An 18,434-nucleotide genomic window follows, 5' to 3' on the forward strand; every position below is an offset into this window, starting at 1 on the left:
CCTCCCTGTCCCTGTGGTGGTAAATATTTGGTGGGGGGACTCAGCCTTGTACATGTGTGGCCAGGTCAGGGAAGCATTCAGCCTGGGGCAACGGGGCCGCTTGGGTGGCAATCTCGATCTGGATGTGGGCTCCGTGGAGTGTCCTGACCTTCCAGCCCACTTTCACATCTGAGTAGTCCTATGCTGGGCAAGGCGGATGGAGCCCGTTCTCCCAGAGTTGGGGTCCGCGACACTTCTGCCAGCTCAGTGCACACGAGTGACATGGCTCCTCTCTGTAAACCCTGCTTCCTTTCTTCCCAGTGTTCTTTCTGCTATCTGCTAAGCCCAAGTCAGGCAGAGCCCCAGAGAGCAGAATGGCTTGGCTCTTCCTGACAGGGATCGCACAGGTAAATAAGGCCTTGGGCCACCCCCCAGCCCCTCCTCTCTTCTCCTTCTGGCAGGATCTTTGGGAAATTCTAGGACAAAAGGCCTGAGCTTGCTCTGGGTCTCTTTCGCTTTCCTGTTTCACCCCCGCCCCCTCCTTCCTCACGTCCATTTATCAAACATATAGGCACAAACTGCTGCTGATAAATATTTAATGTGCCTGCCGGCATCTGAAGAGAGGTGCTGTTTTATTTGAAAATCCACCCACACTTGCAGGCACTTGGGCGCGCACACATGCACACACCAGCCTAGAATGTTTCAGGGCCAGAGACCGACCCGGTAAAAACCACAGTTAAGGCCATCAGCTCTCATGAAATGATATAAGCTAAATCCAAGGTGCTAGCCCGTGGCCCCGCCAGCATGACGAGGCATCTGCCAGCCCAATTTCTGAAGCCAGGCCGGTGTGTAAATGCAGCATCACGAAGCCTCAAAACGCAGCTGCACATCTCCTTGGAGCGCTCCCTGGCAGCTCTGCTCCCCCTCCTGGCACTCTAGGCCTGCCGGTGCCTCTGCGCAGGCAGCCCAGCCAGCCAGGGACAAGGCCAGCTTCCCAGGGAGGTGGAGGGAGCCGGGGAGGACTGAGGACGGGCAGGGAGCCCTGTCAGTCTTCCTGGCTGCCTGGGCCCCACTGTGAGCAGGAGTGGGCTCGTAGCTGATTTGAAGGGGGCCAGGGACGGGCAAGTGGGGATGTGAAGGTGAAGCTGGAGAGACAAGAAGAGATGAGATGAGATGAGATGAGCCAAGCCCGCAAACCCAGCTTCATTCTGCCATCTAAAGGCCGGCATGGCCCACGGCAGCCCTGCCTCTTCCTTCCGTAGGAGCCCTGTGCCTTGGGGCAAGAGGGCAGGGATGGGGACTGAGATAAATGCTCTTTGGGCTCCAAGTTCTTCTGACAGCCGCTGGGGCCACGGGGATGGTGCATCTGGTGGCCACAAGGACCCAAGTTAGGAGGCACTCTGACCCAGTATGAGAAGGCTGGAATCCCTGGGTGGTGCAAACAGTTAACGTGCTCGAGTGCTAACTGAACAGTTGGTGGTTTGAGTCCACCCAGAGGCAACTCCAAAGAAAGGCCTGGTGATCTCCTTCCAAAAAATCAGCCACTGAAAGCCCTATGGAGCACAGTTCTATGCTGACACGTATGCGGTTGCCATGAGTTGGTGTCAACTCCATAGCAAGTTTTTTTTTTTTTTTATTGTTTGTTTTTTGAGAAGGCTGCAGGGAGCGTAGGGGTCATGGTGAGCACCTACTATGTACCTGGATCGTGCTGGGTGGTTTGCAGACATGGTCACAGTCACCTTTGGGAGTGCTGGTCTTCCTGCCTGGCTCACCACCAGCCTGCCCAGTCCCCAATTAGCTGTCCCTTGCTCCAAGCAGTGTTCCTGGCCTCGCCTAAGCTGGGTGGGACACCCCTTCCAGCACTGTACAGCGTGCTCCCCATCAGGGCTCTGGGGGTGAGGCTTGTTTAACCCTCTGCCTTCCCTGGGGCTGGAAATCAGCTCTGTGACAGTCTCTTGCTGGATCTACAGTGACAATCAAGTGCCTCGCTGAGAGGGATGCCTGAAAATATTTTCGGAACAAACCCACAAGCAAACAAGCGCCCTGGAAGGAACATAACGACCATCGATAAATTATGCCTACCCTCAGAGGGCTGTGAAGGGGGTAAATGAACTAGCGCACGGGGGAAATACAGACAGCATCACCATGAATTATTACCACCCCCACTTCACAGATGAAGCAACTGAGGCTCAGAGGGCAGTGGTTCTTGCTAGAAGGTAGCAGGGCTAGAGTCTGAATTGATCGAATCAGATGTCAGGCCCGAGTTTTCTGTTTCTGCCACACAGTCTTCACCTCCCTTCGATCTTCTGGTTTGACACTGGCCTTTTCATGAGCTAAGGGCATTTTCTTTCTGAGGCCTCGCCAGGTCCAGGGGAGGCACGAAGCTGCCTGCAGAAAAGGGAAGGAAGGATTGCCTTGGCGGACACCCAGAGGTCAGGGACTTGCCCAAGACCACAGAGCTGGGAGCAGGGCAGGCTGGGTCCCAGTTCCTTCTGCCCTGTGTGTTCAAGCCTCCCGTTTCCGCCCATGGAGGCTACATGTCTCCTCTCCCTTGATGGCCTCAACTGCCCCTGTCCAGGCTTCTTTTTAGTCCTGTTTCATTTCTGGTGAGCCAGCTTGTTCGTGTATACACGCATGTGCACACACGTGTGTATGAAAGAGAGAGAGAGGAATAGAGAAGGAGAGAGACTGTTGAGGCTGATGTCTCCTTCTCTGCAGGCAGCTGCAAGCTGGGGATGCTCCGTGCATTGTAAGCAGCTAAGGGTCCAGAGAAAGGCGAGGAAAATAATTAAAAGGTGTAGAAAAAGGCTGATGAGCAGAGGTGGGAGAGCCATGTCTACGTGGCCTGGAGAGGTGGCATTTGAGAGCTCAGCAGGGAAGCTGTGACGGAGGGCACGCTGGATCCATGCGGGATCAGGAAGCTGGGGATCCTGTCCCAGGCAGCCGTGGGGTCTTGGGGAGGTCACAGTCCCTTTCTGGGGTTTCCAGACAGAGATCTGCAAGGTGAACAGGCCGCTCTGTTCTTCAGAGCCTCTGTAGCTTCAAAGTCCCCTTAGTCTATAGAGGATCAGAGGTAGTTCTGACAAGCAGTGGTTTCTCCTTCCCTTCTAAGACTAGGACCTGAGAGAACTGAGACTTACAGAGCAACTGGGAGGATTAGGGTTAGATCTTAGAAGCAACTTCCTGATGTTTGTGAAGGAAATGAATGGCTGCACACCACAGCTACCAATGACTAAGTGCCTACAATGTGTTGGTGTTATTGTTAGTTGTTGTCATGTCAATTCTGACTCATGGTGACCCCATGTGACAGTGACAGAGTAGAACTGCTCCACAGGGTTTCCTAGGCTGTAATCTTACAGGAACAGATTGCCCGATCTTTTCTCCTGTGGAGCCACAGGGTGGGTTCAAACCACTGACCATTCAGTTAGCAGCTGAGTGCTTAACCACCGTACCACCAGAGCTCCATCCACAACATGGTAGAACTTTTAAATATTGTATTTCCAGCTGTAACAACAATGGTGGGACCACAGCGTCACCACCTCCATTTTACAGATGAGAAAACTAAGGGCCAGAGAGGCAAAGTGACCTGCCCATGCCCCAGAGTCCCCAGATGCAAACGCTGGGGTGAGTTCCTTTTCTTTTCTGCGCTGTCTCTCCTGACCCAAGAACAATGCCAGCCCCTGAATGGCTTTGGTGGCTTTTATGACCGTGCAGCATAATATAAGGCCAATACTAATGATCTTGAGAGATATCACAGGAGAATTAAAAAGAAAAAATAAACAGTTGGGGGGGAAATCGATGAAGTACCTTTAGCTCCTTGGAGATAAGCGATACATAAATATCAGCCATTACTAAGGGTCTTATCTGACAGCTTATCTGCGAGCGGCTTTGGGAGGAAGTTCTACGTGAACCCTGGTCTCTGGGAGTGGAGGCCGCTGGCTGGGTGCAGCAGGGCAGGGCCGCTGGGGACCAGGGAGGAAGGGAAGTCACAGGGCACCCAACGCCTCCCCCTGCGCCCAGGCTCTGGCACTCGGGGAAGGAGCCGCGCACGCTCCCCACTGTGTAGATAATAGAAACCACAAAATAGCAATTACTGTATCCGAAGCTGTGAATAAAGAGGACATACCGGGCTTTTAAACACCGCCCTCCTTCCCTCCCCCACCACGCTCACACTTCAGTAACAAACTCACACCTCACTTTTCCAATTATTTCATTCACCTCAGGTTCACCAATTACTCCCCCACGCCGGGGCCCTACTCCCTCCGCCACGCCGCCAGCGCATGATTGGTGGCGGCACTGTGCCTTCTGACAACTGGAGTTTGTTGTCACGTTTCTAATTTCTTTCGAGGTGTGCGAGCGTGGGAGGGGGTGCAGGGGAGGGGGGGTGGGAGGGGCGCAGAGGTGTCGCTGGCGGCAAGCCAATTAGGCCCTAGCCTCATAAACAAGTCGGGGTATGCAAATGGTGTTTGCACACAGGCGTGCACACACACGCAATACCTGGGGGCCCTGCGTGCAGGAGGGCGGGGAGGTGCCTCCTTGGGGACCTGACACACATGGGGTTGTGTCACCTGGCCAGACCGGCAGTGGCCCTGGCCAGTGACTGCTTGGGGTTTTTGGCTCTGCTATTGCGAAGACATAAATCATCCTCTCTCCTCTCTGCTGAAAGTGACGGAATCGGGGAAGGAAGGAGTGAGAGAAAAGGCAAAGGTAGGGAGAGAGAGAATGCTCCAGAGATGCCAAACTTGACAATTTTGCTGCTGCTCTGGGGCCTAGGCTTTGGGGCTTGGTGGGCAGGCTGGGAGGCTGGCCCAACCCTCCAGCCCACACACTGACACCAAGGCGGGTGTCGGCACACCCCAAGGAGCTGGGGTCCCTCTGCTCCCAGGACACATGTCCCTATTACTCTCCTCCTTGGGTCTGCTGGAGGAACGGCAATCATAGCAGAAGTGCTGAGTCATGTGGGGACAGGCTTGTTGGCACGACTTCTCCCCACCTGCACTCAAGGCACTGCTCAGAGAAAAGGAAAAAAACAAAACCAGCTGCCACCCAAGGGACCTGGAATTGAACAGCAGTGTGGGAGGGCAAGATGAAAGGGTGGTTTTATGATAAGAATGAACTGCAGGCTTCTTTCTGTTCCTTCTGGAGGTAAGAAAAAATGACTAAGGCTCTTGGCATTGAAAAGCCTTTCAAATATACCATCACCGCCACCACCACCACCCACGATCTAACACACACATTACACACACACAACATCTCCATCCGCTCCCCGGTACTTGTTCACTGCCTAGAAGGCTCTAGGTGGTACACTTAACGTACTTGGTTGCTAACTGAAAGGCTGGACATCTGAGTCCACCCAGAAGCGCCTGGGGAGAAAGCCTTGGCAATCAACTTCCAAACAATCAGCCACTGAAAACCCTATGGAGCACAGTTCTACTCTGACACACACAGGGTCGCCATGAGTCGGAGCTGACTTGATGGCAATTTGTTGTTCTTGGGTGCCATCGAGCTGGTTCTGACTCGTAGCGTCCCTACGTATAACACAGAAAACAGTGCCTGGTCCTGTGCCATCGCCACGGTCATTGCTATGTTTGAGCCCACTGTTGCAGCCACTGTGTCCATTCATCCTCTTGAAGGTCTTCCTCTTTTTGCTGACCCTCTACTTCACCAGGCATGGTGTCTTTCTCTAGGGACTGGTCCCTCATGGTAACATGTCCAAAGTACGTGAGACCAAGTCTCTAAGGAGCGCTCTGGCTGCACTTCCTCTAAGACATATTTGGTCAGTCTTCTGGCGGTCCATGGTATAGTCAATACTCTTCGCCAACACCATAATTCACATGCATCAATTCTTCTTTGGTCTTCCTCATTCACTGTCAGCTTTCACGTGCATATGAGGCAACTGAAAATATCAGGCTTGGGTCAGGCGCACCTTAGTCCGGAAAGTGACATCTTTGGTTTTCAATATTTTATAGAGGTCTTTTGCAGATTCGCTCAATGGAATATGTCGTTTGATTTCTTGACTGCTGCATCCATGGGCATTGACTGTGGATCCAAGTAAAATGAAATCCTTTATAAATAACTTCAGTATTTTCACTGTTTATCATGATGTTAGCTGTTGGTCCAGCTGTGAGGATTTCTGTTTTATGTTGAGGTGTAATCCATACCAAAGGGTGTAGTCCTTGATCTCCATCAGTAAGCACTTCAAGTCCTCTTTGTTTTTAACAAGCAAGGTTGTGTCATCTGCATATTGCAGGTTGTTAATGAGTCTTTCTCCAATTCTGATGTTGCCTTTGCCTTCATACAGTCCAGCTTCTCGGATTATTTGCTCAGCATACGGACTAAGTATGGCGAAAGGATACAACCCTGATGCACACCTTTCCTGATTTTAAACCAGAGGGTATCCCCTGTACTGTGTGAACAGCTGCCTCTTGGTCTATGGATAGGTTCTGCGTGAGCACAATTAAATGTTCTACAGCTTCCATTCTTCACAATGTTACCCATAATTTTTTATGATTCACACAGTGGAATGCCTTTGGACAGTCGATAGAACACAGGTAAACAACTGGTTTAGTTTCATTCTGTGCTTATGTGCCCAGCAGCATGCTAAGCACTCGATAACATGATATCACTACAGCCTTATGAACAAGGCATTGCTATTCCCATTTTACAGATGGTGGAACTGAGGCACCAAGAAGATAAGTGATTTCTCTAAGGTCACTCAGTCATTACCTACCACCAGGGGTAAAGTGGCTTGCCCAAGTTTCCACAGGTGGTAAACAGCTGAGCTGGACTCACAGGGTGTGGTTTAGGTCCCCGACCCTGTGCTTCACCTCGCTGAGATGTGGGCTGCCTTGTCTACAATACGTGGCCAAAGGTTCCCTATATGCTAGGTGCCAGGAGGGAGACAGCAGTGGGTCGGCATTGCTCTCCGGAGACCCTTGCCTTCGGTGGGAAGAGCAGCTCAGAGGTCTCTCAGTTGGCAGACAGGCAGCGGGCTCCTCTCTGATGCTAGAGACACAAGAGGATCTGGGATAAAGTAACGTAGCTGATTAGAGTTGAGGGCTTCTGATCCTGGCTCCCTGATTCCCTCATCCTAAAGAAGCGTTCACCAGTGAATGCATGACCCACAGTACAGTTCCCATCAGGTGAGTGCATGTGGCAAGTTCGCAGCTGCCTTGCCCAGAGAACCCTGTCTCATGGTCCTCTTTTCCTTACAGAGTTCCCATGTGGCTGAGGGGCCCCACTGAGGCAAGGTGGGAAGACAGAGATGGGCTGACTGGACAATGTTACGCACTGAACTGTGTTCCCCCAAGATACGTGTTATATATCCTAACCCCTATATTTGTGGTTGTAATCTCATTTGGGAATGGATTTTGTTATGTGAATAAGTATGTCTCAAGCCAATTACCTTTGAGATATAAATGAGCAAAAACACACGCACACAAAAACCAAACAGGCACGTACAAAGAAACCCCCAAAACTAAACTCATTGCTGTCTGCAGATTCTGACTCATTCCCGGTCTATAGGACAGGACAGAACTGCCCCATAGGGTTTCCCAGGAGTGGGTGGTGGATTCAAATTGCTGACCTTTTGGTTGGCAGCCAAGCTCTTAACCACTGTGCCATCAGGGCTCTATAAAATGAGCAGACAGGCACAAAGAAGCAAGCACAGATGGGGGAAGACAGATTATAGGCCACATGAGATCTCCAAGGGACCAAGAAACAGAAGCTGAAAAGAGACAAAGGCCTTCCCCCAGAGCCAAGAGAGAAAGACTTACCCTAGAACCAGCATCCTGAATTCAGACTTCAAGCCTCCTAAGCTGTGAGAAAGTAAATTTCTGTTTGTTAAAGCTACTGACTTGTGGTGTTTCTGTTACAGCAGCACTAGGTAACTAAGGCTAACACCTAGAGACAATAGGAGATTTCTGCAGAGGAGGGAGGTTTGGGAACAACTGCCATCTAAACCTCCTACTTCTTTTCGGATGTGTTCAAACCAAAGTTTTTGGTAAAGGCTGATCCCAAGGCTACCTCGTGCAATACGCTAACCTCACAAATGGGGAAATGATGGTAATCCAACTCTGTGGATCTCAGTGGTTACTACTCTCCCTAGTTTTGAGTGTATGCTCTAGTCCTCACCACCCCCACAGCACATCTCAATGGTTACTACTGTTCCCAGTTTCGCGTGTATGCTGTAGTTATCACTACGCCCACAGTGGATCTCAATGGTTATTACCGTCCCGAGTTTCACATGTATGTTCTAGTCATCACCACTCTTGCAGTAGATTTCAGTGGTCTCTACTGCACGTGCCAGTTACCAGCACTTCCATATGCTTCTCTGCTTAAACTCTCTAATGGCTTTCATGCCCTGAGAATAAAACCCAAACTTCCTATCTGGAATTCAAGGCTGTGCCTGATCTAACCCCTGCCTTGCTCTCCAAACTGACTCTTGCACTGCTCCTCCTCCTGTTCCCTGAACTCACCAAACTTGTGCCTCAGGGCCTTTGCACTTGCTCTTCCTGTTATTTGGGATCCTTCTTACCTAGATATTCTTATAATCTACTCAATTCTCGCTAAAATGCCGCCTCTTCAAAGAGACTTTCTGTGGCTACCCTATTTAATGTTGCCCCCTCCACCCCACAGCTCACTCCCTGTCACATATGAGCACTGTCTGAAATAGTTTGTTTACTAGTTTATTTTTCCCTTTCCTTCACTGGAAATACAAAGGACACTCCAAGACATTAGAGTTCTTAGTCTGTGTTATATCTGCACAAATATTCTGTGCATAGCACATAGGAGATACTTGATACGTTCATTCAACATTTACTGGGTTCTGATTAGGTGCCAGACCCCTATCCTTTACATGTATTACCCTATATATCCCACATGCACTGTGGTGGCACAGTCACGTTTCAGGCCAGAACTTCGAGCTCTCTGTCCCTCCAGGTGCTCTTTTACATACTGTAATCACAAATTATGACATTCAGCCTTTGGTGCCCCAGGGGTAATGCTCCTTCCAAAATTCCCACGTTTAGCCCTTCAATTGCAGTAAATAAATAACAGCCAGAAAAAAAAGGGGGCCTACTTGATCACCAGGTCCCTGGGTGGCACAAACGGTTTGCACTTGGCTACTAATGGAAAAGTTGGCAGTTTGAGTCTACCCAACAGCACCACGGAAGAAAGGCCTGCTGAGCTACTTCCCTAAGATTTGTTGTTTTTAGGTGTCGTTGAGTTGATTCCAACTCATAGCGACCCCCCGTGACAGGGCAGAACTACCCCACAGGGATTTCTAGGCCATAATCACTGCAGGAGCAGAGCACCTAAGATCACAGCCACTGAAAACCCCTGTGAAGCACATTCTGCTCTGAAGCACATGGGGTCCTGATGAGTCGGAACTGACTCAGTGGCAACGTGATGATTTACCAAGGGACTGGTGCCTGGACAATGACACAGATTCCTGTCCTGCTTGGTGAGAAAGGAATGACATGATCCCCTCCACAGACAACCCTGGCTAAGTGCAGACAACTAGCAGGGAGTCTCAGAGTGGCTTGGCCTGTGATGAGAAGATGTTTCTATTCCCCTAGGAAGTTAAGCCGATGAGTGTGTACCAATCTGAGTCAAGTCTACTCCGCACAAGGAGCGATGGCTTTTGAAGCCACTGAATGGAGGCGTGTTCAGGTATGGAGAGTTCCTTTTGCTTGCGTCTCCCTCTCTCTTTTTAAAGAGTGCTTTTTAGGCTGAACTTTTCCAATTACTCACTGCTCATCGCGGTGAGAGGAGGATGTAGAAAGGTTACCTTAACACCATCAGCGTAATAGTCCGTTTCAGCTTGCCTCTTCGAAGCGGAAAAATGGCCTGGTTTCCAACAAAGTGAGAACGGCAGCACTGAGGACAGCCTTGAGCTTTTCTCAACAGCCTTTCACGGGGCCCTTGCCAGGCAAGTGTGACACTCTCGTTTTCTAGATGAAGAATCCCAGAGACGAGCAGGTATATGTGCCTCTGAATTAAGGTCTGCATTCCAGACGGAACCCCAGGACTCTCCGGAGAGGCTCTGGTGGAGAGGGCTGGACACCAGAAGATGGAGACTCCCAGCAGTTGGGTGATCCTGGGTGAGTCATTTCCAGGCTGGCCTGATATGGGGGCGGGGGGAAGTAAGCCATGTGATAGAGCTTTAAAAAGTGCCAGGGCAAAGAAGGGATAGGTGCTGGCCCCCAAGGCAGAGACCCCTGGGGCTAGACCCATGATGCCAGTGAGTCAAGAGAGCTGAGTGGCAAACAGGCAGCGAGCACTCCATTTTGCTGGGGTACCTGGAGCAGCAGCATCACCTAGGAACCTGTTAAAACTGCAAAGCCTAGGCCCATTCCCGTCCTTCTGAATCAGCTGCTCTGGGGATAGGGCCAGCAACCTGGGCTGGACGAGTGAGTCCTGCTAATGGCTGAGAACCAGTGCTCCCCAGAGGGGCAGGGCTGCCCGAGCCCCTGTCCAGATGGCTGTGTGCACATATAGGCCCAGAACTGACAGACTGTGCCCTTCTTCAGAAGAAGCCAGCAATCCAGATTCTTCTAAGAAATGAGAGTCTAAAACATCAGTAATGAAGTCAAAATATTTTAAACACTGTTTGGGGCAAACAGGACAGATGCAGCCTATGGACTGGAAGCAGCCTTCATATCTCAGATGCCATTCTTGTTTGGCTCTAAGTGATCAGAAGGGCTGGCTGGCTTCTAAAACAATGGAACCGCCTTCCCTCCCTATTACCCAAGACTGGGCCTTTGAGAGTCTGCTGACCTCTCCTGCCTGGCCCTGCACCTACTGGCCCCCTTGCTTGTTGGCACTCATAGAACATGGCCTCTGCAGGATTCAAAGCTCCTTGAGGGCAGTGTGGGTCTTGTTCACTGTGTTTGCACATAGAATCTACCCCGCAGGCCGACACATTTGTGGGTCCACATAAAATCAGGCAATGAATGCATCAACCCTCCCTCAATATTCTCTAGTACCAGACCCGGACTTGAAGCATGGTGGGCGTTTCCACGTGACTTGTCACTCAGGTGCTCTGGACCTGGTCATTCACCCAGCATCTTCCTGAGCATCTTCTGTGTGCAGGCACTGAGCTCGGTGCTAGGGAGGAATTGTGGGCCCGATGTGCGCCTGGCCTCCAGGGGGCTCATCCTCGTTCTGGCTGATTATAAGTTTGTGTCTTCCACTGTTTCTTCCTTGGGTTGGGGTACACCCTCAGTGGCACGCACCCTCAATGTATGTATATTTTTAATTTAAAAATGATATATACGTGTGACATATTGCATGCAAAGGATGGACCACGAAAAGTGACAGAAGATATACACGAACTGCTGTATTATTGTATACAAAACCAACCAAAGATTCCGACTCAGAGCGACCCTACAGGACAGAGTAGAACTGCCCCATAAAGTTTCCAAGGAGCTGCTGGTGGATTCGAGCTGCTGATCTTTCAGCTGGCAGCCGAGCTCTTTTAAATCTACCTACCCGTCTGTCAGTTTGTCACATTGTGGTGGCCTGCGTGTTGCTATGATGCTGGAAGCTATGTCATTGTTATTTCAAATACTGGTAGAGTCACCCATAGTGACCGGGTTTCAGTAACGTTTCCAGACTAAGACAGACTAGGAAGAAGGACCTAGTGATCTATTTCCAAAAATTAGCCAATGAAAACCCTATGGATCACCACACCAGGAGAAGAACCCCCTAGGTTAGAAGATACTAAGACAGGCTAGGAAGAAAGGCCAGGTGATTTACTTCTGAAAAGCAGCCAGTGAAAACCTTACGGATCACGACAGAATAACGTCCCATATAGTGCTGGGAGCTGAGCCCCCTAGGTCGGTAGGCACTCAAAATGCACAGTGGCCGCAACAATGGACTTGAGCACACCAACAATCGCGAAGATGGTGCAGGCCTGGGCAACCTCGTTCTGTTATACACAGGGTCGCCACGAGCTGGAGCCGACTTGATGGCAGCTAACAACGGCAACAAGAAGAAAAGGCATAGGCCAGAAGTGCTGTGACAACACAGAGGAAGGAAGCCAGTGCTTTAGTGCCATAAAAAGAGTTTTAAAAATCAGAGGCAGCTTTTTAAAATTGTTTCTCTCAAACTTGTCCTGTAAGACGTTAACAGGTATTCTGTGAAAGAGAATCCTGGTATTAAATGAGTTTGGGAGACATGGGTCTAAACAGAGTTCAGCAAGGCTCTCAGCTGCAGACCTTGTCAGTGCCTTTATGATATTAGCCACACAACACATCTATCTGTACAAGTGGGAGAGAAGATGCAGCATTTCTCAAACTGATTTGGCCACCAAACCTCCCCACCCCACATTCCTAAGAAAACCTATCAGCGTCTCTCAGGGCATGGGTATCCCACGGAACACAGCTGGGAAATACAATTTGGGAGATGAGAAAGAAGTAAGGCAGTCTTTCTGGCAGACCTGAGGATACACATTAAAGCAAAAGGTCTTTGCCTTTTATCAGCACTCAGGGAATGCCTCTAAGGGACCGGGGACTATACCAAGCGGGGACCTGCTGCAGAGAGTCTAGCTCTAGAATGAGAGGCTGAGTCACAGCACCCCCAAAAGAACATGAGTTTGGAGTTAGACCTGGGTTCAGATCCCCACCTTGTATCTGACTTCACCTTTCTCAGGCTCAGTCTTGTCACCTGTAAAATGGGTATAATCAGACCACCTTAAAGGCTGCTGAATTGATGGTTCCAGGCAGATGCCAGGGACTGAATCATAAGTGGAAGCTGTTGTTCCTAATGTCATTGTCTACAAAAACCCCTGTATGTGTGAAGCAAGTCACACCTCCTAAGCCCTTAGGGGATTTCAGATCAGAAATGAGGAAGAGCAGACTGAGTGAGGCAGGTCCACCTGGTAGTCTCCTGGGGTTTCCAGCAAAGAGCAGAGAAAACAGAGGGACCCCAGCAGAGTGGGGCTGGACGTAATTTTGTGATTCTTGGCACACTGAGAAAAGCAGCAGGCCTCCATCTTATCTGCATGTGCTATAGTTTTACAAGATAATTGGAAGCAACTGTCCCCAAGGAGGCATCCTTCAGCCAAACCCCGGCCCCTCTGCATTCCCTCTGGCTGAGAAGGCCCACTGGAACAGCACCTTTCCCCTCTTCCTTCCAGAGAGAGAGACTTGAGCAGCAGCCTCTGGCCTGAGGCGTGCGTTCTGGTCAGTTCCACCCCTCTGCCGGAGTGAGTTAATGAAATCCACAGTGACCGTCCTCCCCTACCTTCTCCCTCTCTGGTCTTCAGCTGCCTCGAGTACAGCTAATCCCATTACAAGAAAATAAAGTGGATAATTCAGGCTAATGAAATCGTTACAAGAACGTGGCCAGCCAGAGGTGGATATTCAGAACCAATTTAACATCCTCTGGTGTCGTTATGCTCCGTACAGGAAATGTTTTAAAGGAGGAAGGAAACAAATTAAAAAGCAAAAAAAAAAAAAAAGCACAGTCTCTTTCTTGTTAGCTTAAATCCAGTTACAGAATTAATCTGCCACGTTTTGCTTACTGCTATTATCTCTGTCATGCTTGATATCACCACGGCGACTCCAGAAAACAAGAAAAAAGGTGGGGAAAACCAGGAAGTTGCCAGGGTGGTTAAAGTTGAGTGTAAGTCAGTACCCTCTACTCTGCCCGTCACTAACCAAAAACCAAATCCATTGCCATCGAGTCGATTCCGACTCATGGTGACCCCATGCGACAGAGCAGAAATGCTCTATAGGGTTTTCTTGGCTGTAATCTGTACAGAAGCAGGCTGCCACATCTGTCTTCCATGGTGCTGCTGGGTTGGTTCACACTTCCAACCTTTAAAAGGCTAGGCCTAAAACAAAAAACAAACCCTCTGTCGTTGAGTCAATTCTGACTCATAGTGACCCTACAGGAAAGACCAGAGCTGTACCATAGGGTTTTCAAGGAGCAGCTGGTGGATTCAAACTGCTGACCTTTTGGTTAGCAGCCAGGCTCTTAACCACTGCGCCACCAGGGCTCCAAAATCTAGTGGTTGGGCGCAAACTGACTTTTCCCTCTAACTAGGGAGAAGTGCTGGGTGGGTGGAAAGAAAGAGGAGGATGGGAAGGCGCAAGTAAAGAAAGACGTTACAAAAAGGTGAGAACTTGGCATCTCCTGCCTGGGGGCGGGGGAGATGAGAGGGTGCAGGGGGTTAGAAGCTGGCGAAAAGGACACGGAAAGGGAGAGTGGAGGGAGAGAGCAGGCTGTCTCATTAGGGGGAGAGTAACTGGGAGTGTGTAGCAAGGTGTATATGGGTTTTTGTGTGAGAGACTGACTTGATTTGTAAACTTTCACTTAAAGCACAATAAAAATTATTAAAAAAAAAAGATGAGAACTTCTGCCACGTTTAGTTTTGTGGGTACCTTAAGGGGCGCATGGCGACAGGCAGAAAGTTCTAGTCACCAGGGGATTAGGGATGCCCCATTGATGGTCTCCCTATTAAGAACGCAAAGCAGCAGATCATAATTGCCACTACCAGCTTCTACTTCCCTGTAGAGACAAAGGCTTCCCGGGAAGATGGGGGCATCACAATGACACAGCCACTGCTGGCCATCAAGGGGCCAGAAGCATGCCTGTGTCATGGTCACTCTGTCTCTTCTAGCCTCTCGGGAGAAGCGCAAGGTGGCACCCCGACACCCAGTCAACTCTAGGCATTTTCCCAAGAGCATCCCTATGAAAAGGCCCTCGGGTGGCAGCAGTGGAGCTGTCTTAGTCGCCTAGAGCTGCTGTAACAGAAATACCACGAGTGGGTGGCTTTACAAAACAGAAATTTGGGAGGTGGTGGGAGAAGGCTCGCTATCTCTTTCACTTCTGGGGGAAGACCCTTGTCTCAACTTCTGAATTCCCAGCCTTCCTGGTTCCTCAGTGATCTTCAGGTGGCACCCAACTTCTCCAGTTCTGTCTGTTTCTAATCTCCTCTTTTTACATCTCAGATGAGATTAGTGTTAGGATACACCCTACACTGATGGCCCATTAACATGACAAAGAAAACCCTACTCCCAAATGAGATTACATCCATAGATACAGGGGTTAGGATTCCAACACATATATTGGGGGGACAAAATTCAATCTATAACAGGACCCCCCCAGGTCCTAGGAGCCCCCTTTGGGGCCCAATGACCAGAGCCTTCTGGGGAGTGTGAACGGAATGTGAGCCAACACCTCCACTCAGGGGTTGGGGACAGGCTCCGGAGGCAAGGGGGCAGAGCAAAGCAAATTGCATCCTGTCAATGTCCTGCGGCTCCTGTGACCTATGACTCCTGTGTGAGACAGTGGTGGTTCCCTTGTGTAGAATTCAGAGAATCCAGAAGGAAGAAAAATGTCCCCATGGCAAACACAAGGATGCCATTAAGTCCACGCACTACGCTTCTGCCTGTCACCCTAGGAAAGCCCTTGACCCTGCCCCCTATGTCCTACGGAAGCCTATTTACTTTTACTTTACACACCTGCTTATCTGATTTCTCCTTCCATAGCAGCTGGAAAGGGCAGAGGGGTTAACAGGAACCTCAAGAAGTGATAACTGCCAGCGATGGATTAGATCAGGAGTTGGCAGATTTTTTCTGTAAAGGACCAGAGACTGAATGTTTTTGGTTCTGTGGGTCAGTTGGTTGCAACCACTCAACTCTGCCGCTGTAGCGTGAAAGCAGCCATGTTGTTTTTATTAGCTGCCATCAAGTCAGCTCCAACTCATGGAGACCTTACGTATTACCAGAACAAACTGCTACCTGGTCCTGTGCCATCTTCATGATAGTTGGTATGTTTGAGCCCACTGTTGCAGCTATCGTTTCCATCCATCTCACTGAGGGTTTCCCTCATTTTCGTTGGCCCTCTACTTTGCCAAATGTGATGTCCTTTTTTACTGATGAGTCTTTCCTGATTTGTGTCCAAAGTAAGAGAGCTGAAGTCTTGCCATCCTTGCTTCTAAGGACATTCTGGTTGTATTTCTTCTAAAACTGATTTGTTCGATCTTTTGGCAGCCCACAATATATTCAATATTTTTTGCCAATACCACAATTCAAACAGACGACACATAAATGAATAATAGGTGTGGCTGTGCTTCAATAAAACCTGATTTATAAAAACAGATGGCTGACCCATGGGTCTTAGTTTGTTGTTTCCTGGATTAGACCGAAAAACCAACACGTGGTATTAAAATAACTGGAAAAGCCTAGTAGCCCAGGGCTACTGAGTGTAGGGGCAGACAGCAGTCCCCGTCAACAGCTCAGACTGGTGCCCTGCATTGCTCAGTATCCTTTTACAGGTGGGAAAGACACTGTGCACTTTAGAAAGATGTCCATTTACAAAGTGGACTAATGCTTAAAGGTGTAAGGTGGAAAAGTCACTTGCTGGGATACCCGTCATTCTTCAGTGGACAGAGAGGAGAAATGAGGTGTACTGTGCGGGTGCCAAGCTGAGTTCTAGTGCATCTGGGCCTAGCGGTGAACGCTGGACCCCAGAGACACAAGTGCCACATAGCTCGCCATCGGCCTAAAGACTCACTCAGCAATAACCCAAAACCAAACCAAACCCAGTGCTGTCGAGTCGTTTCCGACTCACAGTGACCCTACAGGACAGAGTAGAACTGCCCGATCGAGTTTCCAAGGAGCGCCTGGTGGTTAGCAGCCCTTTGGTTAGCAGCTGTAGCACTTAACCACTACGCCACCAGGGTTTCCTTTCACTTAGCATAGAGGCAAAGATATGGATCCATAACCTCAGTAAAAAATAAAACGAAACAAACCAGTTGTTGTCGAGTCGATTTCGACTCATGGTGTCCCCTGTGTGTCAGAGTAGGAATGTGCTCCATAGGGTCTGCGATGGCTGGTTGTTGGGAGGTAGATTGCCAGGACTTTCTTCCGAGATGCCTCTGCATGGCCTTGAGCCTCCAACCTGTCTGTTAGCACCTAGCACATTAACCATTTGTACTGCCCAGTGAATCCTATAAACCCAGTCACTGCCCTACTAATTGTTGAAAAAGGAAGACAGCCAGGTGGCAGGGGATGCCACCTCCAGGGCCTTCCTGCCTAGCTGCATAGCTGCACATGACTGGCCCTTGCTGTCACCCTGCTTCATTCCTTGTCCTCGATGTCATCCAACTTAACATGGAACTGTGTGCTTTCCTATCTGTTTACAGCCCGTCTCAGATGGCAAAGAGGTCAGCACCAAGGACAGTGCCAGCATACACTGTACACAGCAGGGGCTCAGGAAAAAAAAGTAGCTATTGACTGCTGAGGAAGGAACCATCATGGTGCAGTGGTTAAGTGCTCAGCTGCTAACCAAGGTCGGTGATTTGAACCCACCAGCTGCTCAAGAGGAGAAAGATGTGGCAGTCTGCTTCCATAAAGATTTACAGCCTTGGAAACCCTATGGGGCAGTTCTACTCTGTCCTATAGGGTTGCGGAGTTGGGTTTTGGACTGCTGATGGACCACGTTATTAACGGGGGCTTGTCTTTCCCTGTTCTCTGTTTTCTGATCCTTCTCACGACCCACACCCTCCATACCAGAAATAAGAAACACAGAGGGGAGGGCGGGCACATTGCTGAGCACCCACCCTGGGCCAGACTCGGGCCAGATGCTCATCATTCCCTGTCTCACTTGAGTCCTGAGAACAGCCCCCAAGGGTGGCACCACTGTCCTATGGTGTATATGGGGCCACTGAGGTCAGTCTCATCTGAGGCCACAGGGCTTGCAGGTGGCAGGTCGTCTGATGGTGAAGTTTCCTTCACTGTGGGCAGAGTAACCCACTTCTGCCTTGAACTCACTCCTCAGGTCCTACCTGGAGCCCACCCGCCACTGGGAAGCCCTGTTATGAGCGGTGGAGGGGTGGTGATAGAGGAGGACAAAGCAGCCGAGGAGGTGCTGACAGATAGGGAGGCAGCTTTGGAAGAGCTCAGCCTTCCAGGGGCTTCCTATCTGCCACTGGCGGAACACTCCAGACGCCCACAGCATCAGAAAGCCCATCATGAACAAACTCTACCCCTTGGCAAGAGTCCCCAGTACCGACCTCCCCAGGGGTGGAATAGACAGAGTGTGGTCACCGCCAAACTGACAGGCCGCAGCTGGGAGGAGACACTTTCTGGTCCACACGTGCTCAGAGTGGGGCATCTCATATCACTGAGTGGCCTCAATGTCTGCGCTTCTGAAGAAGACCAGGCCTACCGTCACCAGGTGATGACGGCAAGACACTTCTCCCGAAGATGAGAGGCCAGTCCCAGAGCTGGCTGTTTGAGGGATGGCTCGGAGGCCTGCCCAAGGGCATGCTGGGAGACAGGGACCGAGGAGCCGTGATTCATGCCATCGAGCTGGCCAGCGTGGAGGGGAAGCAGACAAGCCCACCCTGACTGGGACAAATATTATTTTTAAAAGTCTGGGAAAGAAAACAACAATAAAGCAACTGGAGCCCAGGATGCCTGGCCAGTTTTCAGATGCAG

At 50.2% G+C, this 18,434-nt stretch overlaps 1 protein-coding gene across 5 annotated transcripts in view; it reads right to left on the bottom strand.

Moving 5' to 3' along the window:
• The window catches only part of RBM19 (RNA binding motif protein 19), a 176,820-nt gene that overhangs the window by 73,625 nt on the left and 84,761 nt on the right, over positions 1-18,434 (bottom strand). Inside the window, exon 22 of one of the 5 annotated variants that reach the window (XM_049865133.1) lies at positions 9,358-10,103. The exons of the other annotated variants lie outside the window; for them this stretch is intronic. Within the exon in view, the coding sequence (XP_049721090.1) occupies positions 10,088-10,103 (16 nt within the window). The 3' untranslated portion in view covers positions 9,358-10,087. Of the gene's footprint in view, positions 1-9,357; positions 10,104-18,434 lie in introns of those variants that run through there. 5 annotated transcript variants of the gene reach the window in all.

The sequence above is a fragment of the Elephas maximus genome, chromosome 22 (assembly GCF_024166365.1).
Source record: "Elephas maximus indicus isolate mEleMax1 chromosome 22, mEleMax1 primary haplotype, whole genome shotgun sequence".
NCBI classification, from domain to species: Eukaryota; Metazoa; Chordata; class Mammalia; order Proboscidea; family Elephantidae; genus Elephas; species Elephas maximus.